The 25,191-nt window shown below is 34.9% G+C and overlaps 4 protein-coding genes across 4 annotated transcripts; 1 reads left to right on the forward strand and 3 right to left on the reverse strand.

Annotated features, from left to right (window-relative positions):
- Window positions 1-685: 685 nt before the first annotated feature.
- Window positions 686-5,753, reverse strand: LOC101207346 (DDB1- and CUL4-associated factor 13). Its single transcript, XM_004144474.3, has 17 exons — window positions 5,397-5,753; window positions 5,219-5,308; window positions 5,015-5,126; window positions 4,615-4,642; window positions 4,389-4,487; window positions 4,220-4,286; window positions 4,096-4,130; window positions 3,923-3,997; window positions 3,752-3,847; window positions 2,967-3,030; window positions 2,826-2,879; window positions 2,477-2,562; window positions 2,312-2,372; window positions 2,161-2,225; window positions 1,874-1,979; window positions 1,472-1,560; window positions 686-1,216 (listed from the first exon to the last, which is right to left on the reverse strand). The coding sequence occupies exons 1-17, from the start codon at window positions 5,460-5,462 to the stop codon at window positions 1,054-1,056; spliced, it is 1,356 nt and encodes a 451-aa protein (XP_004144522.1). The 5' UTR covers window positions 5,463-5,753; the 3' UTR covers window positions 686-1,053.
- Window positions 5,754-6,613: 860 nt separating this feature from the next.
- LOC101206940 (26S proteasome non-ATPase regulatory subunit 2 homolog A) lies at window positions 6,614-15,040 on the reverse strand. The gene is made up of 25 exons (XM_004144473.3): window positions 14,695-15,040; window positions 14,317-14,417; window positions 14,013-14,133; window positions 13,855-13,914; window positions 13,589-13,656; window positions 13,405-13,447; window positions 13,175-13,240; window positions 13,011-13,049; window positions 12,825-12,907; window positions 11,975-12,089; window positions 11,760-11,834; window positions 11,167-11,325; window positions 10,123-10,230; window positions 9,944-10,048; window positions 9,724-9,864; window positions 9,544-9,648; window positions 8,964-9,185; window positions 8,694-8,807; window positions 8,400-8,615; window positions 7,988-8,047; window positions 7,786-7,899; window positions 7,605-7,690; window positions 7,409-7,517; window positions 7,143-7,321; window positions 6,614-7,061 (listed from the first exon to the last, which is right to left on the reverse strand). The coding sequence occupies exons 1-25, from the start codon at window positions 14,818-14,820 to the stop codon at window positions 6,986-6,988; spliced, it is 2,691 nt and encodes an 896-aa protein (XP_004144521.1). The 5' UTR covers window positions 14,821-15,040; the 3' UTR covers window positions 6,614-6,985.
- A 2,041-nt stretch (window positions 15,041-17,081) lies between these two features.
- On the reverse strand, window positions 17,082-17,843 carry LOC105436228 (protein E6). The gene has a single exon (XM_011661398.1). It carries the CDS (start codon window positions 17,841-17,843, stop codon window positions 17,082-17,084), a length of 762 nt encoding a protein of 253 aa, XP_011659700.1.
- Window positions 17,844-22,146: 4,303 nt separating this feature from the next.
- Window positions 22,147-24,433, forward strand: LOC101206699 (dnaJ homolog subfamily B member 1). The gene is made up of 3 exons (XM_004144472.3): window positions 22,147-22,457; window positions 22,692-23,107; window positions 23,608-24,433. The coding sequence occupies exons 1-3, from the start codon at window positions 22,293-22,295 to the stop codon at window positions 24,044-24,046; spliced, it is 1,020 nt and encodes a 339-aa protein (XP_004144520.1). The 5' UTR covers window positions 22,147-22,292; the 3' UTR covers window positions 24,047-24,433.
- The last annotated feature ends 758 nt before the right edge of the window (window positions 24,434-25,191 follow it).

The raw sequence follows: 25,191 nt of genomic DNA on the forward strand, positions 1-25,191 counted from the left end.
GATCAGTTTTGTAAAATCACATTCTTTTTTCCTGCTATATTTAATTCGTGATCATCACTATTTTTTGCTAAAACAATAAAAAAAAATTATGTGCATCAAAATTACTATTCATATCACGACCAAATGAAAGTTGTGACGTCTATAATTGATGTATTACTCTTCTTTTGATCTTTTTGCAAAGCTCTTTCCTTGAGCCGTAAAGAACCTTCACAATTTTCACTTAAGTTGAGGGAAAAAAATGTGATAAGTCCAAAACTTACCAGATATACATATACTTGAAAATTAGAAAACTTGTTCGAAACTCGATTGGAGGTCTAGATTTTCATTTAAACTTTAAAAATTTTGGGAACTGATTTTAAAAATGGTTTTAACAAGATGCTATGTTTAATGAAAATCTCCTCCAACAAAAACTTTAATGTTTGAATCTCTGTTGTGTGTATTACTAACTAAAATGGGGAAATGATAAACTAAGAAATTCAACATCTTATTAGCAATGAAGTATATGATTCAAATCCTCCTCCCACTCCAACAACGCCTCTGCCCCCGAAATGCATAACATAACTTTAATGAACTAAATTTCTCTAATTTGTGTGTGTAGGCCTATTTCGTTTTAAATGGGCAAAGATAAGGAGATGATTGTTTCAGAAATAGAAATAAAGGTTAATATAAAGACTACGAAACAATATAAGCATAATTGAAACCTACTAAAATTTGGAAGTACAATTGAAATTACAAAAATGTCACACAATAGCAAAATGTGCTAATTTGTATAATGTGTATCCATCTTTTATAAAATAGTTGAAGAACATTTGAGCTAAAATATCATAAGCTTTAACAAATTCATGAAGCTAAACTAAGCAAGCTGAAAATTCTCGACAATCAAGAATTTGTACAACACCGCAAAATTTCAATTCCTTCTCTCATTCATGATTAACTGTCAGTCGAAGTAGTGTCATGAGACGGAATCTATGGAAGATTTCCTGAGGTATTGGTGCCTCAAAGTGTTTAACCACCACAGCCAAGGAACGTCCCTTCTCTTGTTTCGAACTCAGTTTACTCAACTTCTTTGATAATTCTTCTCCTACGGAGTGGCACAGTCGAAATGCTCCCAGGAGCGCTGTGAGCTTTCCTCCTCTCTTCTTTCCTTCTCTCGGCGTCAATAATCGTGCGTCGGAGTGCAGCGGCTTTGAATATCGGTTTCGGTAAGTGTCTATGCCTGTAGTGAAAAACCCGAGTTTAAAGTTTTAAAATCCCTTTCCAATACTACTGTTTCCTTATTGTTACAGCATATGAAACGGCAGTTAAGAACAAGAGACGGCAATGAGGAATCCTCTTTCCGATGGTAAAAGAGAAACCGATTAAATGTGCGTGTGTATGATGCATACACATCAGACTTGGTGTCATGAAATTATAGGATGCAGATAGAGGCTAAACAAATAAGCAGTGCATGAATACCGGACAAGAGTTTTACCTCACAATACGCTTAACCTCAGGAAGATGTTTATAACGATTCTTAACAGCCTCTTGATATTCATGTTTTCTTTTCTCCCTCGGAAGAAGCTGCAGCAAATATTAATTTAGAAGTAAATTGATAAATCCCAAATGTATTGAAAGATAAATGTAATTGAAAACAAGATAAACCCGATAAATTCATGTGGTAGATGTACTTGGACCATACCAATCTTGAGATCACCTCGCTGTATTAACAACCATCTTCTCTAACAACTCAACTAATCGCTAATATGCACTTAATACACTCCAATCAAAAGAGAATTTGTAAAATAAAAATAGGGCTGTAAACATTGACGTATTCATTATCCAGCTCGAGCAAGTGCAGATACTTGGCAAAAATAAAGAGAGAGAGGATTCTTACAACTCCTAATTGTTCAGATGCCTTGGCTTTCCAAAGCCGAAGGTTGGTGTCATCACTCCCTGATATCACATAACTTGCATCACAGCTGAACCTGACGCAGAACACCCTAAAAAACCAAAAAGGATGCAGTAACATCAGCAAAAAAGAACGATCATTATTCATATTTGAGCATTCACCAATCACATTAAATGTATTGAAACTAATTGCACATCGGAAGGCTTCAATCAAATGATAAACCTACAAAACAAATAATTAACTTGGACCAAAGGCTAGAATAATGGTGCAACCTTTGCATTCTTTTGGTATGATAAATCTCACGGCTGTGACCCCCGTTATATGGAAAGATTCTTATCTGCAAAATTAATTACATGATAGGTTAAAAACATAACTTGAAAAATAAGATACAAAATGTTGAACATAACCTGGGTTGGAACTCACTGTTCTATCGTATGAGCCAGTAACAAATTCTCGACCACTTGGTGAAAAATCAATATCCATTCTGAAAGAAAGTGCTAAATGTTAACACGAGTTTTACTAAAGCTTGAAGTTAAGGAGTGGCACTATTTAATTCTTATAAACCAAAATAAAAAGTTTGTTTCATACACTGCAGATACATGATCTCTGTGCACACATTTTGCCTCATCAAGTTTCCTAGAATCGTAGCTATAACAGTTGCAATCTTCATTTGCCTGGAAAGCATAGAGTAAGAGGAATTATTCTTAAGGGAACAAAGAACAATTGTAAACATACTAGATGGTTAAAAGAATGACAAGAACATAAAAAGTTAGACTACTTATAAAATTTAATGAGGCCTGCTATAAACTATTATACACGTAAGAACAAAGAAGTATTTGATTATTATATTGTCTGCATTTTGATAAAAGCAACAAAGCCAAAAAGCTAAGACAACATCAAGCAATATCAAATCTTAAAGATCCATTCATGTGCTTACAGCAGTGAAGTTCATTGGCTCCCTTGGATTCCAACAAATAGAATTAGTTTTTGTCTGTCACAAGAAAGGTACCCATAAGAATACACAAAACGAAACAAAAGATTTCAAAGCAACTCTTTTGACTAACTGCCACCATCATACCCTCATAATTACTTTCCTTGCAGGGGATGACATGCGCAAATCATACAATGCAATACTTCGATCACTACAAGATGAAAAAAAATAGCATAGAGGGTTAAAAATACTCCCATCATATAAAAATGAAAATGAAGTGATCAGCAACACGGAAAATTTTACTGGATTAAACACCATTACTAGTTCCATATTGCCCTTTTCATCCTTTTTCTTTTCTTTTTTTCCTTTGATAGAGCTAGTTCAAATCCACACTACTTCATTTATGAAGATGTAATACATATATTTAATCACCACAAAACTCCCGACATCCATAATATCAGAGGTTCTTTTAACTCAGAGGGAAAAGAAATCGTGTATTTCCATGAATGCCCACTATCAATAGGAACTATTTACTAAAGCATAAACAACTTATTGAATCAAATATTCACAGATCCCTGTCATGGAGAAGTAGGATAAAGATAATGTAATAATGCCCCAAGTAACTTTCACTCTGACCACGAAAAAATTAAATTAAAAAAAATAAAAAAGCAAAAACAGAACCTATTAGCTCAAATTTTGTTTACGGTCCAAAAATTGATGCAACAAAATGAGGGGCGGGGGGGGGGGGGTTGGAAATAGTGGAAGGACAGATCTTGTACAACAGAAAAATGCATAACATGTATTGACCATTATTTTTCTGTTTTAGTTCAAATTGTGCAAGGTTCAACGATCCACCCATCAACCTATGGCTATGCTCAAATTGATATGCATGGACCGTTAGCAAGTAAACTAGCATTTGTGATCATACATACCTAGCCGACGTTGCCAGGACATTGGGTTCCCCAGGATTAAAACGAACAGAGATAACTGAGTCTGTTCCCCACTCATAACTGCTCACTGGTTGAGACCTACCAAAAAAAAAAAAAACTTCAATATATAATAAGGAAAAGAAAGTGCCAAGTGAAATGAATGGTGATGAATACCTGTTGTGATCCCAGATATCTAATTGAGCACCAGCAGTAGCAAAAAGATTTCCATCCCACTGATGATCAATAGCCCTATAATCAGAAACTAAGGGCTCAAAATTCAAAAAGACCTTTAAATAAAAAGAAGCAGAAAAAAAGGGTTATAGCATTGTCTAAAATTAGTAGCTTACCAGAAAGCATTCTTCCAGACATAAACTGCCAGAGGCTGAAAACATGGTTTTCATAAGGTTAGTTGGGAATAACACAACAAAGATAACTCAAGCATTACAACGCATGGATAATTCAAGTGCACACCTCGGATGAATTATTTGAAGTTTCATATGAATTCAGAGTGGGAACTGGAACATTCCATAGCCTGACACTAAAACAACAAACAAGAAAATTTCGGTCCCAAGTAAAAATTTATAAAAGTCTTAACATTCTACAATGCATCAAATAATGTAATTACAAAATTGTGTCTTACGTGCAATCTGTCCCACATGATATCAAGATGCGTCCATCGGTAGATGCAGTCAAGCCTCGAACAGCACCTTGATGTCCAGGAAACTGATAAACAGTTCGCCTATAACGTATGTGGGTCAGCATTTTTTTTTTTCAGATTTTTAATTGTAGCCTAATTTGTGTCAAGCTTGTTGACCACTATAAAAACAGAACTGCATAGAACTAAATGTTAAAAACCATCATCTTACCTGTTTGCAATATCCCACAGACGAATATCTGTAGACATAAAAATCAATTATTGATGGAGATATAAAACAACAAAAATGCAAGACAAATTAATATCATTGTTTTAATGGAACAAGAGCATTGCAGCACTATTTACTGAATGGAGACTACAAATTAAAATGAAGAAAAAGTAAAGCTATTGCAAATTAAGTAAAAAATTCTAGAATATAAACACCCAGCAACAGTACAACTATAAATGGTTACCAGAACAGCACAAGAATTAAACACAAACACACAAAGAAGTAAATTTCCCAAAAACTTCCGACCAAACTTCTGTGAACTCAACAAAAAACAGAGGAAGAAATCATAAGGAAGAAGAAACTAACAATGTTAACCTAGCAGCTGAATCATTGAATAATTTACCTCCATCCATCGAACCGGAAAATATCCCTTTCAAGTGATTAGGATTCTTCGCCATACATGAAACGGAGTCCATATGCCCATCCATTGCTCCTATAAATGGTTTTGCAAACATCTAAACATAGAAAACATAAGAATCTTTACTAATTGATTGAACTTTCCCAACAACTCGGCAACTTGAAACAATGATTCAAATCCCAACATTACCTTGTCCAATTTCGCAGCATTAACAGCACGGACATACTCAACCGCCTTCTCTTGCGTACGGAGACTGGGGTCGAAGTTCCGAAATACCCTCTAATTGAAGCAATACAGAGTCAATACTTGAAGCAAGATGAAATCGAACAATAAATAAATAAATAAGTAAATCCCGCCGGTTAATCACCTGGAGGTCATGGCTTCGTTCTCGAGTGAATTCATCAGTAGAGCGGGATATCACCTTGACCTTCATCGTTGAGTAAAACCCTAACTAGGGAAAGAGAGGAGATGGAGAAACGAGGTTGAAGGAGTTAAACCCTGCACTGATGGGCCAAATTAAGAACCATCAGTTAAGTTTGTGAACCGAACCAACCGACTCCGGTTCATAACGGCCGGTCAGTTTTTAACCGATTTTGATGCGGTGGCGAGATGGAGGCTTTTGGAAGAAAAATAGAATTGTTGAACGGTGAAGATGAAGGCTTGGGGAACTGGAGAGAAGCTGGCCGTGAACGTGGAGGCGAAGAGGAGCAGCTGAAGACGAAGAATTTCGTGGATGAGATGAACGGCAGCTGAAGATGGCCGCGCAGCTGGCGGTTCGATTCGTGGGACTTGTCCAACTTTTGCACTCTAGGACACGTGCTCAAAATGAGTGGCGGATTACAATTATACCCCTGACCCGGTATATATGGATATTAATGGCTAATTTTCAATTTCCTAATTTTTTTTGGCTATTTAATTCAGGTACTCGAAACTTTAAATATGTACCAAGAAATTCAAAATGGGAGAGCATTGAATTAGTCTAACAAAAAATAAAAAATAGTATGACAAAAAATAGAGTAATATTAATGGTAGGAGATAATAATTAGAAAGGGTAAATTTAATGTTTAATATGGAACGATAAGGACAATGCACCACAAAGTAGATTATTAGAACCACAAAAATACAATACCCACAAACTCTAATAATCAATTTAGTAGATTTTCTTTTTAAAAAATGTTGATTATGAAGGAACTTTTTAATACAAAATTGAATATTTAATGACTTATTTAGAAAACAAAATTAAAAACTCAAAAGTTTATTAAGCACATCTCGAAATGTACGTAGATAAACCCAAAAGCTCAAACCTTCTCTTGAAATATAGTATTTGTAAAAAGAAACTAAAATGATATAGTATATTAGTTTTTATAATAGATACATATTATATGAACTGCTTTAAATTTTAAATTCTCTTCGAAAAGAGAATGTGGGCAGCAAAACTAGGTAGTCACGATCATTTCATCCCACCAAAAGAAAGCTGAAAAACAAGTAGCCAAAGAAGGACCAACTAAAATGAAACCTAACTCAGTAGCATGGGCATAAGCTTGGTTGTTCAATCTCCTTGTGCTTTAAAATAATGGTCAAAAAGGCCCAAAAACAATAAAAAAGATCGATAACATTTTATACCATGCAAAGATGGGACACAACATCGAGGTTGCATCAAATTAGACTAAGCAAATAGAGATTCTATTCCCAAAAAATCAAATACAAAAAGATCCCGAGTCAATGGGAACTAAAATAGGAACACCATGAAAACATGAATAAGATCAATTCAAGCACGTTTTCGAACTCATGGCTGTTCATCAAAACTAACAATGCACTGCTCGGATGAGATTAAGACGATCATAACTAAACTCGAACCCCGCATCCCGCATTATGTTTTTGCCGTCCAGCAACATGCTGGTTAGAATTGATATCAATCAGCAGTGATTTAACCATTCCTCTAATTACAATGGCTTGCTACTGTTCCTCTCTATATTCTGGGTTCTCCTGTAAAACAACGAATCCTTCTAGGATTGGCGAAAGAGGAATGTACCTGAACAAACATAAGCTAAGTTAGCTCAGGACTAATCAATGTCGAAGGGAGTTACACAAACAATAAGGCTAAATCTAGTACTTCTCAGTTGCCAGTTCTGCCCTGTCACCAGCAGCAAGAAGAACTGGGGTTGAGTGTGTTTGAAAACCAGTGATTGTCTTTGGCCGACCCGCCTGTCCAACGACATCAACAGCTTGACCCACCCGAACAGGTACTGAGAGAGGCTTAAGATTCTCATCCACAGTCAACAGCATTCTCGGCTGCCAGACATCATATTTGAAAGTAAGAATGCTGCAAAATAATATAAAACTGACTTCGACAAGAGTTGAACAACAACCAACACTGACCTGCATTGCCAAGACAAGGTAGTAGAGCACATAATGATATTTCCCCAGGATAATGGCTTTCATGTCAAGACATGCATGCAACGTAATTATTAATCCTGCCAGCGCAGTCCTGCAATGAAAAACAAGACAGTAGATTATAAAACAACTTCCAGAAGATAAAGTAAAAGAACAAGGATTCTCCATAGCAGTCACTAACGGTGCCAATAAGAATCGGTCAGAATGATAAGGATTCAATGTTAACAGGCCCTTCCCCAAATGTACAAGCCCTTGGGCAATCCTGACCTGCAAACATTTACAAGGTGAAGGGATCAGACACTAATTATTCCCACAAAGTAGAAGGAGAACTCCAAAATATAAAATTTCAGAAGCCTCATTACACAGAAAAGAAGGCTTGCGTCTTTGTAGTAATAACTCGAAAGATTTCGAAGCATGCCAGCTATTCTTGCATTATTGGTTCCCGCACCAATCAAACCCAAGGAGATTACTGCTGCCTGTGACATCCATTTAAGAATTGTGATGTTGAATCTCAACAAAATTAATGTAGACATAAAAAATTTTTAAAAAAAACTTTGCCCTCACCATCGCTACTTCGGAATCCGTGTCATGACTCAGTCTGCTTAACGTGTCCATAACATTAACCTGGTCAAATTATCCAATCGTACAATTAAATTTGGCATGAAAACATCCGCACTCAAAACCAACTCACCAAAAAACTTGCCTTGGCATAATGTAGCCTCCCTATTAGTAGTAGGAATTTGTGGCGACTTCTCTATACTAGGACGTTGGAATGTTTATGTACAAGTAATTGAAACATGCTATAAACCTTAGTACCATACTGCTAACTGATTTCATTAAACTATAAAGCTCTTGACCCTTGCAATTACAATTTTTTCCACTATTTTTTTGCTCGAAACCTTTTTTGTATAGTTTGGAAATTAACGAATAGATTGAAACATAACAGGTTCTTGGTCAAAGAACAATTCACACTGACCTTGGGGTTTGAAATACAAAGGAGGCCAAGAGCCAAGGGAACAGCACGACGAATATTTTGCTCTCCATACTGCAAAAGATGCTCTAATGAACGAATTGCCATCTCCAAACCCAATTCTTCGGCCATTGCCACCATTGCAATTCCAAGCACAGCAGCTCCTTGGTGGGTTTCACCCTTCTCAAGATGTTGAGAACAATGACCAAGAAGGTTTTGAACCTGAATGAGTGAGAAACAGACAACTCAGTTTAATTCTTGCTGCATTGTATTTATAAATTGATAAACAAAGCTGCATACCTTAAGTACATTCCCAGTTCCAGCATATGCACAGGAGAGCAACGTCATGTCACAATATTTTCTGATTTTCTCGTTAAATGTCTTGGAAACCTCAGCTGTGGCCTCCACACTTTCCTGTTATAACCAACAGAAGGGAGTTACAAAGGAAGAGCCTCAATTTCCTCAAAATGCATAATCCCTAAAACCTCAGTTCAAGGTCAATTCTTAAAAAACAAGAAAACAATCATAAATTATAACAGATAATGTATTCACGGTAGACTGCTGGCATACCTGCTTTCCAAGGTATAGAAGACCAAGGCTAAGTGGTAGAAGGCGACCTAGAGCATCCCCCAATTCATTCTCATTTCGATCCATTAATGTAAATATAATTGCTTGAGCAACCTCCTCATTGCAGGAGCCAAGATAGATTAAGCCCAACGAGAGTGAAGTGAATGCAATCACATCAAGTGATGCTCTTGAATCACTTAATATGGGGGTCAGTTTTCGACGTAGCTGGAAGAATGTACAATGAAAAATATCAATTAGAAGTGAAAAAAATAATTAACATGCGGAAACACACTGATAAAGTAGAGTGTCATATATTTTTATATATTTTAACCAGAGACAAATTTTTCCTTGATAAATGAAAAGGAAGAAAAAACTTTTAATATACAAAGTCCCAATTAATGTCAGGACAAAAAGAAAAGGACATAAAAACCTGAAAAGAATCAAACAAAATAAGAAACCAAAGCACCAGTGACTGGTAAAAATCCCAAAAGCACCATTGGCACTGTCAGTGGTAAAAAATGTAGTTTCCAAAAGACTAATTCATTCATTAAACCAAAAAACAGAAAGAAGAAAGATGGATAACCTGCTCATTTTGAGTTCCGGCATACGTAATTCCCAAGCCCATTATTGCACCTATACGAGTCGATGCATCTTCTTTGTCTACATATTCTATTAAAAGTGCTAATGCCTGCAAAGGTGGATGCCAAGGTTAAGAAAATTGAAGTGGTTCCAACATTCTACACAATAAAGAAGTAACACTTACAGGATCACAATCATTCTTGATAGCACAATTGACAATACCAACTCCCAGCAATGCACCAGCAACAACATGGTTATCGTTGCTGTGCAAAAATTTGTCAATTTGAGAAAGTCCAGCATCCACATCCCAAAGCAAAATCATACCCTGCAGTTATGATGAAAAATGATAAGACAACCAGATACTAATCAAAATGGAAAGACAAATATTGTAAATGATAACTTACCAAACTTGCTGCAGCACTCATCTTCCCATGTTCTTTATTCTTAAATAACCAATTTCCCGTAGAAGCACCACTGGATGCATCTGGTGTAACTGTCATTAACTTATCCTGGAATGACAATAATAAATGATAAGCCAAAATAATAAGTCATTTCCTCTGCATATCAATTGAACGCCTTCTACCTGACCGAAACCAGCATTCACAAAAGCATTGACGAAGGTAGCAGCCAAATTTTGACGAGCAGAATCAACACTTGCACCAGCACTAGCCCGGCCATCAAGCAAATGTGCCTGAAATATTTCATGGATGAAAACCAGTATAATGAGAACGTGGATGTAACACTCGTGAATAACAAAAACAATTAAAAGAAAAGAAGTTTACAGAATTTTGTGCTTCAGATCAGAATAAAACTGACCGTCTTCAGACTCTCAAATGGGTCACAGAAACAACAAAATTGATAAAAATAAATAAATAAATATCATACTATGTGAAAACAACAAGCTAAACCACCTCAACCAATGTAAAGGATATCGAAGTAATGAACAAGCAGCCGTCAGATACTCAACAACTAAGGAACATTAAAAGCTAAACCGCATTGTGTATGGATCAAACAGCCATCTACATCGTAAAAGTGTTAACCAATCTTAACAGAAAGCTCCCTGAAGAATCAGGAGTGTTATACATTTAAAATAACTAATGAAACTTTTTAAAAGAATTCGCCAAAGAAACTAACATCGGTGTATTATGGGGAATGAATATCATTTGCATAGTCACTCATTTAAAAAGGATTAAAATACACTTAACAGGAAATGAAATAACCATCTAAAATTATGAAAAAAGTACATGAAGAAAGAGTACAAACTGAGCCACCTGCAATGTCTTAATTATCTTTGATTACAGTTAACCTTATGTTCACTCAGAAGAAAGTGTTGCTAAAGCAACTCCTCAGACAAAAACAACAGAACTACTGTACTTCCTTTTGTGATCTTGTACAAATTATGACTTATAACCAGAGTGCCCTCCACAAGTCTTTATGAAGTATTTAGTATCAACCTAGACAGCCTTTCCTTCGTTTAACTACTTTGTGGCATGAGTTTCTTCTTCCCTTGATCTTTTAGGCCATTCTGTCCTTTTGAAAATATTGTTTATTATCCTAAGAAAATGAAGAAAAATACTCCAAGGATTGTGTATTCTTTCAAACACTATCTCAAAGAGAATACCCATACCTTATAGATGTCTTCTGGAGATTTAGGCTCCATGACCTCAATGTCACGAGCCAGTGTGAGATAACCTTCACTTAGTTTGGAATTATTGATAATTTCCTGCAATGCCTCCCTATCATCGTCATCTGCACACATCTCCTCGTCAAGCTCAAAACAAGTGCCCTGTGTGAAATGAAATTTTTTAAAAAATGAACCAAATGAATAGATAATAGTTGGTCACTGAAGAACTGGTCATGTCAAGCATTCATAAATCATAAATGCTGTATCTCACAAAATAATCCAGCAACCAGCCTATGATGGTAGATAGTGATACATATGCACCATAGTGTACTATACAATCTTGTACCCCACTCAACCATCTCTTCACGCCCAAAGGAATCAAATTCAAGGCAATACGGGAAAAACTACTACACAATTGTGACATTGGATTCACATTCTAAGCATTTTACCCAAAACCAAAACCAATACATCAATTTTGTATAAGATACAAATTAAAATTGGAAACAAAACGCTTAACATTAATGCATCAGAAAATAGATCCAATGAATCGATATCAAATTAGATAAGAATTAAAATATGGATTTTTCAAAAGTTACCTGTCGAGCAAGTATGTACGAAAATTGCTTTTTACGCTGCAAATCATCACAGGATTGATAGATCTGCCTGACATACTGACAACAGGCATATTAAATTGTTAGAAACAGACATAGGTGGTTTTGGACAAAGTTCAATGGTTAAGTAGTAAAAATATACTAGTTACATAAAAATTGGAGAAGGGCAAAAGTGTTAAGGTAATAAATAGGGGGAAAACCTGCAAGTTGTCAAGGAACAAAGCAATCTGAAGCGCATTGGTATATTCTTCAAATTTTAGATATATCATATATGCAATGTCCAAAGCTAGCATGTCATCAGGTCCAGGTAGATATCTGTGATGTTAGCTGAGTTAACTATCATAATCAAGGAAATTTATTCAAAAAAAGGAAAAGGAAAAACCAACACTAGTGGAGGCTATAAGTTTGCGTGGAGGTTATAAGTTTGCAAATAAATAATAATCATATACTATGACTTCTTAATAGAAAATCTAGCCTCTTCAAGAAAATATTACAGAGAAGCATACAAGACCAAAAAAATAAGTTAAAAAATTAACAGAGCTCCAATCTAAAATAATTGAGCTTACTGGACAATTAAACCATTGGGACCAACATCAAAAGATATTAAACCTTAAGACAAACCAAGCCTCTCTCAAGACCACTAAACCTGTCTAAACATCCTCCTTATATTCTCAAGCAAAGACCACAACACCCCCCACCCCCCACAAAGAAAAAAGCAGAAAAAGCCATGAGGCCTGTTCAAAATTGACAAAGGTCTAACAGGCGGTAACATATTTCTTCATTGTCATAATATAATATGTCAACATTCAACTACTAAATAGGTAAACCATTTACTTTAGAAGAAGGGTAAAACAACAATAAATTGATTTCCTCGTATCACAACCATACACATAATTGATAAGACATTACACTCGTCCATCATAGACAGAGAACCAAAACAAGTTAAAGAGAAAAACCATTCGTATCAGACAATAATTCCTATAATATAGCAAAACTGAAGGAAGTGCAATTATATGAATTACAAGAATTCAAAAAAATGATCTTGCATACTTGGCTGAACTGGTAAGATAGATACAGGTCCTTTTGAAATTTGTGCTGTCAACATGCTCAACTAACAGATCAAGATCTTCAACCTGGTATAAGTCAATTGGATAATTCAGTCAGTCATACACCATTCCCCACCCCCCACCCCAAAAAAAATACCAAAAATAACAATAATAGAAAATAGGGTCTCACCTCCATTAGTAGATCAACAGCTTCAGGTTCGGCATTGTGCTGAAGATCAATAACATTAATTAGAGACGTTGCTAAAAGTATGGTCTTATCTACAGAAAACTATGGCTTGGTGTCCAAAGAAGATTCAAACAAAGTTTATCAACCGTCTTATTATATAGACATACTTTCATGTGAAAAGCAACAATTTCTTGAACAAGTTCCATAAGATCATCAATGGGAGCCTCTTCAGCCTGAAACAAAGAAAAAAAGAAAAAAGAAGGCAGCGGTAAGTACATCTCTATAGTAGAAAAATATTAAATGAATACCAAGCATAAAGACAGCATGCATATTTATGTTATAATCTCTTAATTAGATCAGAAAAGAAGAAAAGAGAAGTTATTGCAACTGCCATTACCTGTCGCTTGGTGTATTCTTGAGCAATCTCTCCAGCCAAGTTCCTGAGGTTACAAATCATTAAAATTTAATGAGAATAATACAGATACTACTTTCTAAAATATTTCTAACGAGTGCCACTCTGACCAGGAAAAAAAAAACATGTATTTAGAAGCACTGGAATGTTGTACTAACCATACGCTCACCTTACATACTCATGACCCCATGAACCAATATCACCTTCCGAACCTAATAATCTGTATTTCAGGCTTTCCTGAGATAGTTTCACAAGCAATGATTTATATGTAAGTACAATTGCAAATGGATATGTAACAGAGCTAGAAAAGACATACACATACGGGCATAAGACACAGAGACATCAAAAGCAAAGAAAATGCTCCATACACATGATATTAAAACAAAGAAATGAAGTAAACATATTGCGATCAAATATTATGGAAAGCAGACAAACCCGTTCTCCCTCTGCAGACATTGTCAGTGCCAATACTGATAGAATGTCCGCCATGTATTTCTGCAATTTAGAAGCAAGTAGAGTTACAATTTTTAGAAAAACTAAATCGATAATGGGAAACATATTAAAATTTGAAGGGCCATAATCAAGAAGACGACCTTTAAATCTGTGTCTGCCATTGTTTCATAATAAGCTTTCAAGGTTCCATAATGTGGGCGAAGGAACTTTAGAGGCTTTGGAACAGAAGTCATAGAGCTTGTGGAGGTTCGGATTTCCTGCCTAGAATTAAAAATTCTCAAATAAATTCAAAAAATAAAAGCCCGAAGAAAATGTACACTCTGCATAAACCTATTCAACCCGACATGCCAATCTATATCATAATTGTAAACCTCCACACTCAGTGTACAATACCTATAAAGCAACAGTTTCTGCATTAACTGAATTATAGATAAAAATGCAAACCTCATACTCTCAAGGGCAACTTTCTGCAACCCAGGATCGGGGTCTTGAACTCTCTCCACGTACAACTCCAACTGTTGCTTCAAGGCCAGATCCTCCTCCGACTGTACAAGCAATAACCCATATCAGATCAATACCCAACTGACTACAGGAAACACAAGAGACACATGAACTAATCTACGCATTCCCTTGGCTTCCATTCGTACTACGAATTAACCTCATACAAGTACAGAAACGACTTAAGCTAAGCTGAGTAAACAAATTTCAAAGTACACCAAAAACGGTTTACACCAAACCGACCATCCCAAGTTGAAATTTGGGTTTTTCTGATGTCCTGGAAATCAAACAGCACTAACTAGTGAAGAATTGAATGAAACATACCAGATCCTCATCCTTCTTCTCATCCTTCTTCTTGGGGTCCTTCGATGGGACCTTCAGAGTGGCCTCCTCACGCTGGGTGTTGTTACTAGCACCGCCGCCAGCAGAGCCATTGGGGTCACGCGCCATTGAGCAGAGAAGGAGATAAGCAGAATCAAAACCCTCGAATGAAATGGCAAAATGAAGAAGACGAGAAAAAGGGAGTGAAGTAAATCAGTAAGAGAAATGGAAATGGAAGAAATTGACCCCGAATGATATGGGGATTGTGTGTATGTTCTTCTACCGAAGAAAATAAGCGAAAGGGTATTGCTTTTTCCTTTTCCTCCTGAGCAAGAAACTTGAACCTGGGGTGTTTTAGGGGGTTTTCTCCTCTCTCCAGTCGGGTCGGGTTATATTCGATCGTGTGACTTAATGGGCTTTTCTGTGGACTTTGCATGGGCCCAATCTAATTAGACCCGAACAATTCTTGAGTGCTCCTCTTTTATTGGGCTTTTTCAAATGCAGCCCATAAAATCATTGTCCTACGCAATGTGTTGGATAATTGATACTCACTATGCTATACTTATCCATTAAATTTACTAACAATCCTCTTCCTAAGATTGAAGTTGTTAGTTTTTATAGTTGTATCTAATTTATAATACTTTACCTATTACATATTTTAGTTTTAAAAAGATGGATCTAACTTGTAACATAATATACTTATATTTCCAAATGTTCATCGAATTGAATTATATGGAAAGTGGTAAACTTAAATATTGTTTTAATCACGAACAAAGGAGAAAATGAAGTTGGGCCACCCAAATAAATTGATTGGTATCTTCCTTGTTACGGCTAAACTAAATCTAACAAGAAAGTTGAAAAGGGTCCCCTCTAATGATATAAATGTATATGTGCCTAGAAATACAACATTATCATACCTACTTTATCATAACATTGTCCATTTCTTAGACTAACAATATTCATCCTTTTATTTCTTTCTTTCTTTTTATCTAGTTGAGCATAATTAACATTTAAATCACATGGATTGAATTTATTTTAAACCAATCGAGTTCGGGATCAATTTTGTATGAACAAAATCTAACCTAACTAACTTGATTTCGAGCTTGAGGAGGTAAGTCTCAAATTTTGTTTCCATTCGAAAGTCATTGGATAAAGATTAAAAATCTTGCATCCTTAATTAATTTCTTGGTGGAATTGGAAATTTAGATTCACTTTAAATGTTTTAAATTTTTTTGGAGGTTGCTATTTCATGCATATTAGAGATGTCATATAGAACGTCATATCAATCACACATAAGAGTTGGTAATCCAGTTCGGTGATACAATACCTACGTTTGGGGCAGGAAAAATAGTATACTAACATAGTCAAGTTAAGTTATTACAATGTTGTACTTATATGTAGTTAATCATTAATACAACGGCAATTGTAAAATCTAACTCGTTTAAAATTTTAGTCTCTCCTAAATGCGAGACTCCCTTTCTCTTTGTACTTATGCTCACCCTAAGTATGTGAATATCAATGAAGTAGACTTAGACTCACTATAAGTATGTGAGACTCTCTCTTACTTGAGGTTATCTTTCCTTCTTCATGTGAACTCCGTTCATTTGAGCAACTTAGGCTCCCCCATTTGAGAACTCCATTCTCGTGAGAATGTGCCTTAGGATTCCTCTAAGGCTGAGAAATCCTTATCGAATGATTTGACTTCAGGCTCTCATCCTAAAGTTGTATATTGGTTCACACATTCTTATGCAATCTTAGCATAAATAATTCGCAAAATGTGTCACCACACTTGAAGAAAACTCAAGTATTCAAACACAATAATTAGTGCAAAAGTCACTAACAAGTAACAAAGCTCTATTATCAAACTCATACAACATATGCGTACGACAACTTTGATAAGAACAAATTCTTGAGCTTAACTAACACATGGAGAATATAAAATATTATCAAAATAAATGGACAGACCACCGAAAATAAAAACGTACTTCTTACGAATAACTTAATAGCTTTTAATTTTTCTTGTAGGGAACTTAGACATATACATTTAGACTTAACATTAAAGAACTGATAGCTTTTAATTTTTGTTCTTCCACAAATTGAGATGTACCAACTCGTAAATTCAAAGTATAGTTTCACACGTACCAAGTTTTGTAAAGAAATGTAAACATTGAATATAATCTATAAAATCTCATTATGGAATTTATTTCCAAAATGGAAACACCATGTTTTTTTCTTCCCTTCCATTCAAATCACATCCAAGAACAACATATCCATTCAAGTTGTGCAAAAACAATCACAACTCAAAGATAATAAACACACACACAACATATATATGAAAAAACTTCCATAGATTTAAGTTAAACCCTAATTAAAATCCCCCCTTCTCTTCATCAAGGAAGCAATCCCTCACTCCTCTCATACTCCTCCATTGAATCGAACTCGTACTTTGGATACTTCTTCTTACTTCCGTACGATCCATTTTCTTCATCATTCCTCGAGTTAATGTCATGAAAATACCTTCCATTCTCCATGAATCTGGTATCGCTCATCCCTTCCTGCTCTGTCGGTTCGAATCGGCTCCTCCTGTACCCGCCCTCTTCAAAATTCCTCTGGTCCTCGTAATTTCTACCCTCATTGTTATTGTTCTCGTACTCCGAATTTCTGTACTCATTGCGGTTATCGTACTCGGAATTTCTAAACCCATTGTTGTTCTCATAGTTCTTGTTCTGGTACTGCTCCTCCTCATTTCTCGTTTCAACAAAATTGTTCATCGGAAACCCAGATTTGTCATTCCCCTCGTCCTGATCGCCTTCTCCTCCGAGAATCTCCTCTTCCACGTCGGTAATCGTCCGAGTGTTTTCATCGGCATCGGGATCACTGCCGTATAGACCGTAAGCATTCTGGGATTCGTCGAAAAATGGCGCAGGAGCCGGTGTCGGTGCAAGAGATGGAGAAGTCTCAGGCGGAACAGAGAGGGGCGCCGGGGAAAGTGTGTTGGGAACAACCTCGTGATCTGTATGAATGAATTTACTGAAGAATTTGTTGACTCTAGCTTCAATTTGAACAGAGGAGATAAGGAGAAGGAAGAAGAAGAAGAAGGAGAAGGAGAGATGGTTGAACTTGAAAGTAGCGGAAGCTGAAGCTGCTGCCATGGCTACTGAAGCAAAACAAAAAGAAAACAAAAAAGGTATGGAAATGGAAGGATCGTAATGGGTGAATTTATATAAAAAGAGAGAGAAAGGGGTTGATGGGAACTTTGGAATTGTTGTTTGTGTGATTATGGAGGCGATGAATTATGCGGGGATTGAGGGAATTAGATGAAGAAGAAGAAGAAGAAGAAGAAGGAAGTGTGGGACAGAGGAGAACATAATGGTAATGGAAAGATGGAGTGCACGCTGACGCTGCATGTGGAAAGCACTTGAATGTCCACTATTATAGGCGCACCTAATTTTTCTTCCCCAAAACTACAAACATTTCCATATTATTAATTCCAATTTTACCTTTCTAACTTTTAAATTTGCTATACATTACACTTTCATCTTTCTATTTAATTCAAATACTATTTTTGTTATATAATTACAAGTTCTCTTTAAGATTATAAAAATAAAACTATCATAACTTAACTAAAATGATGTTAATAGTCCTAGCTAATGGGTAATGTGTAGCAAGGAGCTAGCTATAATGAACATTTTGAAAGTATAATGATACAAATTTAATGAAAGTTGAGAGCATAACGATCAAGATCAAGATAGTATTTAAATTAGCTTGTGTTTATTTAGTCTCATGATTTCGTAAAAATGCTAATATCTTTTTAGGAACTTTTAGGTTTTATTTATGCATTTGATAAGGCGTTGGAATTTAAATGTTGAGTGGATTTTTGACACGTTATTTTTTATTAGGCACTTAGTAAAAAGTTTAGGCTCCGTTTGTTTTGTGAAAAAAACAAAAACAAATTCTTATTCTCCAGTGTGTTTGAAAACATGTTTAGTTTCAATTTGATATTTTAAAATTCAAATTCAAAAATAAAAAAGTTTTGTGTTTCATTGTGAATTGTGAAAATGCAACTGTATATCTCACATTCACAGTTATTTTTAAAACAAAGAATACGACAATTTATTGTCTTCGAAAATGGGTTATTTCTCGTGTTGTTTTCAAAAATCCTTTTTACAATCATGTATACCAAACACGTTTTAATTATTTTATTTGTATTCTTTTGTTTTTTAAAATATACAAACGAAAATGAAAATGAATCACATATCTAACAGAGCCTTAGGACATAAATTTAAATTTTATGTGTAATATCCTTAGGCTAGTTTTTCCAAAGTTTGAAAAGGTTAAGGGTCTATTAAATACACAGTAACTAACTCTTTTAAGCACAAAGTTCAAAGTTTGTTGATCTTTTAAGACACGTACTTAAAATTTTAAGAATTGAAGATGTAACTTATCATACTTTTTTCACCCACAATTATATTTTTCTTAGTTTTAAATTTTCATGATTGATTGTTTTCGTCTAACATTTCATAGCGCAGACTATAAAGTTCATATGTTTTGAAAAATTGTTTTAAAAGATTTACAATATGATATTATTATTTTTTGTTTACTACAATTACTAAGATTTTTGAAAAGAAAACAATTTATCTTTGTATTCCTCTCACTCTCTCTTCTTTTGCTTCTCCTTCCCTTAACCTTGCATGCTCCACTTTATAAAGTTACGTGACAATTAAATCACACATTACTTGCATGCTCCACTTTTAATGTAATTACATCCAAAACACACATTACTTTCTTCATTTTCAGTAGGAATATAAGTTTATTCCCACCGCAAAGTTACGTGACAATTCATGAATGACAAGATCACCTCAACTAACATTAAAAATATTTGTATTAAATGAAAATATGAAAAACGATAATCTTTTTTAATCCTACTTAGTAAAATGGATAGTTAACCAAAAGGTACGTTTGATGAGAAATTCTATATAAAAATAATGGAAATGAAAAAGAAGAAGAAGAAGAAAAAGAAAAAAAGAAGAGAAAATTAGGAAATGTTCCATAGTCAAAAAGGTACCATTTTGTTTTTTCCTTTAGTGGTCGTTAAAATTATAGTGTAAACACTTTTTTTTGCTTTTCCATGGACATTAAAAGAGATTGGACTAGAGATGAAGCCAATTACCAACCATCCATTTTTATTTACTTTAAAATCATCCACCACTTTTTGTTAGTTGAACTATTTACAAATTATAACAAAAGAAAAATTAATTTATTTCAGTTCAGTTCATGTACACATCAATAAAAATCTATTATTGTTACTATCATTCAAAGAAATCGATGCAAGTTTTATCATCGATAGATGTTTCTGACAAATTTACGTAGGAGTCAGCATTATTTGTTTTTAATGACTATTGATGGTTTTTCTATTACGTAAATAATCTGATATTTTTTCTCTCTTCAAAAAGTTTCTCCTTTAAATGTACCAACGAGAACAAAAACAATTTCCACGTTAGAATAGTATTAAAAAAATCATTTCTTTTGTGTGAATTTATAAACTTTTATTATATTTTTTGTTAGGATTTTATGATTATAGTTATAATACAGATGTGATAAATAAATTTAAATATTTCAAATAAATGACAAAAAAAAAAAAAAAATAGAACAGCCACTCAACTAGTAATTTAAGAGTTATATTTGAAACTACTTATACGAGAGTATTTGAGGTATATACTTTTTAAGTTGTTTAGATTTCTATTTTTGCATTTATTGGGATGAAATTAAAAGGGGAATAAATAAACACAATAAAAAGCCTTAAATTTGAACTTAGTTTTGGTAAAAGGTAAGGAGGAAGAAAAGAAGAAAGATATGATTGAATTGGAAGGGGTGGGAAGAGGAAGATTTGGGGACGTGATGTTGAACAAAATGATAAAGTAAAGTTGAAGGAAATATGGATTTAGGGATCCATGGCGTAATCATAGGAACCAATTACCTCCACAGCCCACACCCTTTGCTTTTTCTAACTGTTTATGTCGCCTTTTCATTTATTGGTTAAACAAACTCTTTGACCTTTACCTCTCTCTCTCTCTCTTTTAATTCAAATCTCTACTTCTTTTTTCTTTAGCTTTCTAAATAAAAGGGAAAGTTTGGTGGACTATGACACAGAGAAATGTCACCTCTCACTTTGGGCTTTCGGCCTGTAATGCATGCATATTGTCTGGGTTGGGCCGGCCCGGTTGCATGACCCACGGTTTGGAAGGTGGAAACTAGAGTCCAATTGTTTGCTTTGCTTTTACAAAGTCGAAGCCCAATTGTTGAGATTTAGAAACAATTGGGATATGGTATATTTAATTATTATTTCAAAAATTGTCATCAATTATCTTTAATACTTTGATAATTAAATCTAAAATTTTCTATGAATGAAACGTATGTAATTTGAGTATGATTACTGTATCAGGTAAATTTGGTCATATTATTTTAATTTTAGCTCACCCAACTTTCACAAAACCAACAATTTAGTACCAATTTTTTTATATCATCTAAATATATTTTATATAAAAATAAAAGTTATGCATACAAAATTTAGGATGAAATTTCAGTGGAATGTTTATTTTTTTGGTAGAACAAATATTTTATATTTTCTGTAGTATGAATGAGAGGATTTGAATCTTAACTCTAGAAAGGTGAGTAGTGAGCAGTGCATTTCGTACTTTAATTTATGATTACATCAACTATACTATGTTTTAATTAGATTAGATTGTTAGGCAGTTCCATTTTCACTGGCTTAAGAAAAAAATCTTAAACTCATACCAACGTTAAAAAAAAAAAAACTATTTAGTTTAAATGATAAGAAAAAAATATATATATATATATAACATGCATTAAATAACCAAATATGATTTTTCTAAAATCATATTAATTTGCTTAATGTGAAATTGACACTAGTTGAAGATAATGTTTCTTTTAAAATAGGGTGATAATTAATTTTGATTTTTAAATAATGGATGATTTGATTACCCTCCTACTTTTAAATTTAAACTTTAATGAAAATGGGATGTTTGATAACTATATGTAATTGAGGTAGATCGATAAAAAAAACGTACGCACTGTTTAGGTGTACCAAGAATTGAAGAGGTTTATTAATTCGTGTCAATTTTTTCTATTACTTTATTATTAGATGATAGTGTAAAGGGGATGTTTGATAACTATGTGTAATTGAGGTAGACTTGGTACAAAATCGTTTACACTGAACACGACCGATTAATCATATTTTTGTTATTTGTTTTTTCTTTTTTTCAAAATGTAAATATTTTCGTTGTTCAATAAAAAATTAAAACCTCCCAAAGAAATAACTACAACCAAATTTACAAAATAAAAAGAAACATAAATGTAAAATGAGAGGAATAAGTTTTTTTTTTAAAAAAACCCTAATGTTATTTTAATGAAAAAAAAACCCTAAATTTTGGTTTATGAAAGGAAGGTTGTTGAAGAAGGATAATTTCTGGAACTTTCTACGGAGTTTGCTCAATCGAACCAATAGTGTTTATTCTTCTATGCCCTTGAAGAACACCATCGGAAGAAGAAGGGACTAACCCGAGGGATAGCGTAAAGGGGAGATGGGAATCGACTATTACAAGGTTTTACAAGTTGATCGCAATGCCAAAGATGATGATTTGAAGAAGGCTTACAGGAAGCTCGCCATGAAATGGCATCCCGATAAGAACCCAAATAACAAGAAAGAAGCCGAAGCCAAATTCAAGCAGATCTCTGAAGCTTACGAGGTTCGTCTTTCATCACTTTCCCCCCTCTCTTATCTGAATAAAAAAGCCCACGACTTTGTTGAGATCGATCCATCAGATTATTGCACTTGTCTGCGTTGAAATTGACATGTGGTTTGCCTCTTATGTCTTATATTGAATATCAATACTTCTGGAATTCGTTCTTCTATTTCTCGGATTTTTCGATTACCTCATGTTAGATTTGGTTCTGTGGTTCTGTTTGAATGTTGCATTTAGGTTCTTAGCGACCCCCAGAAGAAAGAAATTTATGATCAATACGGTGAAGAGGGTTTAAAGGGTCAGGTGCCGCCGCCTGATACTGGTGGCCCAGCTGGAGGGGCTTCTTTCTTTTCCACCGGCGACCGGTCATCAACATTTAGATTCAATCCGCGCAATGCTGAAGATATTTATGCTGAATTTTTTGGGTCTTCAAACCCGTTTGGAGGAATGGGAGGGGGACCAAGGTTTTCAAGTAGCATTTTTGGTGATGATATATTTACTTCTTTTAGAGAAAGTGGGGGAGGATCCATGAACCAAGCGTCTTCTCGTAAAGCTGCTCCAATTGAGAATAGATTGCCTTGTAGCCTTGAAGATTTGTACAAAGGAACTACCAAGAAAATGAAAATATCTAGAGAAGTTTCAGACACGACCGGGTAATCATCTTTCTTTGCTGTACTTATACTGATTTGATTGCATGCAACTTGTTTGCTCGAACTAGTTTTAAAGTTTCGTCCTTCAATTATCAAAATGACTGTTCTTTTCCATTTCCCAAATGGAAATGTTGTTTTATAAATTTTGTGTGTGACTATGTAATTTGTGGTCTTCAGCTCCAAGAGCTCTACCATTTACTCTGGATTGTTGTTGTTCGCCCTCTTGAATATTTGGTCTTATGGATGAGTTTGGCTAGTTGTCTGTTACGGTTGCAAACGGGGTAAATTCTTGTTTCTTGCTATTTAGGAAAAGGAACTTTGTTCGTTAGATGCAATATATGTATGTGGGGGTCATGAAGCATGTAGGATAGCTTCCAAATTTAGTTTATTTTGTGGATTCAATGCTCATTTGAAGCTGCATGTTTCCCCCTCTTATTCTCTCTATATACACTCATCCATCTCTCCCCTCTCTCTGTCTCTCTCTCCACATTCCTTTTGAACAGGAAGATTGTAACAGTGGAAGAGATCTTAACAATTGATATAAAACCAGGTTGGAAGAAAGGAACAAAGATCACATTTCCTGAGAAAGGGAATGAGCAGCCTAATGTAATACCTGCAGATCTTGTTTTCATCATTGATGAGAAACCACACAGTGTGTTCACTCGTGACGGGAATGACCTAATTGTCACCCAGAAGATATCTCTAGCCGAGGCATTGACTGGTTACACTGTCCATCTTAACACCTTGGATGGGAGAAGTCTAACGATCCCAATTAACAATGTGGTAAATCCAAGTTACGAGGAGGTTGTCCCGAGAGAAGGAATGCCTATGCAGAAAGATCCAACAAAGAAGGGGAGCTTGAGAATTAAATTTAACATCAAGTTCCCATCAAGGCTGACTACAGAGCAGAAGGCTGGGATCAAGAAACTCTTGGGTCAGTAATATTATGATTTGTTGGTTTGGTTTTCTGTAATCAACCCAGGAACCACTCATTGCGAATACAATACAGTGTTTGAAAATTTTGCTAAAATGGGCCCATCTTGTTTTTGTATTTAAGGAATTCATTAACTTCTCCGTAAATATATTTCCTTAGAGTAACATCAAATGAATTCTTTAGCCATGCAGTAATTTCTTTTCTACCTAAAATAGGTGAATGCTTGCCAACATTTGTATCAAGATTCAAACGTTGGAGAGCTCAGGTTATGAGGATTCTCAACTTCTGTAGATCTGTTTTTATTTATTTGATATTATACCTATTGAAAAGAGTGCGAAGGACATTCATTGTGGAGGTGATAATAAAGCTATTAAGTAGAAGTTGACCGATTGTAATCAATGACTACGTGTTGTCTCTTGTTAGGAAAAGTCATGTTCACATTAATCAAAGTTGTGCAAGATATGTACAATGATATTACATTAGTTCTAAGGTATCTATCAACTTCCTATCAAGACCGTGGGCAGAACACAGCCTAATTTTTTGAATCCTGTTTTAGACTTTTAGTAGCTGTAATCTGAGGAGGAGGCAGATTGTATATCTTCTGATACCATACTATCCTATAAATTATTTTCTTCATTGTGCTCCCCATTCTGTTCAACGTTACCCTTCTCTCCATCAACAGAAAGGTCATACTCATTGCCTTCTTCGTCCATGGTGTGTACACCCCTCTCTCCGTCTCCATCAGAGAGATCATGTTCTATGTTTTCATCCATTTCATTACTTTGGCTAACTGGTGGATAGTCAGCTTGTCGAGATCGAATATGGTCATCTACTGGCATATCGTTATATTCAACTCTGACAATGTTATCTATGGAAAGGAACTTACCAGAGCTGCTTAGACTTTCATTACTTTGTTGAAACATCCTAATGTTTCGGTTGTCATCCCATTTTTACTGTTGTCTTGGGATAATATTGATGTCTCAGTGGTATTCTGAGGCAATCACCGGTCTTCAAAAACGGTTAACGCCCTTGAAACTCACATCTAGTTCTTTTTGTTGCCTTCACTCTTTCCTTCTTCTCACACAGATGTTTATTTCAGCTGTGGGACTTGTGGATACGAACTGAACTTTAGTTACTAGTAACTGTGACAGCT

Source organism: Cucumis sativus, chromosome 7 (genome assembly GCF_000004075.3).
Source record: "Cucumis sativus cultivar 9930 chromosome 7, Cucumber_9930_V3, whole genome shotgun sequence".
Taxonomy (NCBI): Eukaryota; Viridiplantae; Streptophyta; class Magnoliopsida; order Cucurbitales; family Cucurbitaceae; genus Cucumis; species Cucumis sativus.

Excerpts from the sequence above, each read along its gene's own strand:
- LOC101207346 (XM_004144474.3), bottom strand. The coding sequence starts at position 5,462 with ATGAAGGTCAAGGTGATATCCCGCTCTACTGATGAATTCACTCGAGAA. Across the intron at positions 5,127-5,218 it reads ATGCTGCGAAATTGGACAAG|ATGTTTGCAAAACCATTTAT; the intron begins GTAATGTTGGGA and ends TTCTATGTTTAG. Across the intron at positions 3,998-4,095 it reads GTCTGGAAGAATGCTTTCTG|GGCTATTGATCATCAGTGGG; the intron begins GTAAGCTACTAA and ends TTCTGATTATAG.
- LOC101206940 (XM_004144473.3), bottom strand. The coding sequence starts at position 14,820 with ATGGCGCGTGACCCCAATGGCTCTGCTGGCGGCGGTGCTAGTAACAAC. Across the intron at positions 13,657-13,854 it reads TGTCTGCAGAGGGAGAACGG|GAAAGCCTGAAATACAGATT; the intron begins GTTTGTCTGCTT and ends AAACTATCTCAG. Across the intron at positions 13,448-13,588 it reads TGGGGTCATGAGTATGTAAG|GAACTTGGCTGGAGAGATTG; the intron begins GTGAGCGTATGG and ends TTGTAACCTCAG.
- LOC105436228 (XM_011661398.1), bottom strand. The coding sequence starts at position 17,843 with ATGGCAGCAGCTTCAGCTTCCGCTACTTTCAAGTTCAACCATCTCTCC.
- LOC101206699 (XM_004144472.3), top strand. The coding sequence starts at position 22,293 with ATGGGAATCGACTATTACAAGGTTTTACAAGTTGATCGCAATGCCAAA. Across the intron at positions 22,458-22,691 it reads AGATCTCTGAAGCTTACGAG|GTTCTTAGCGACCCCCAGAA; the intron begins GTTCGTCTTTCA and ends TGTTGCATTTAG. Across the intron at positions 23,108-23,607 it reads GAAGTTTCAGACACGACCGG|GAAGATTGTAACAGTGGAAG; the intron begins GTAATCATCTTT and ends CCTTTTGAACAG.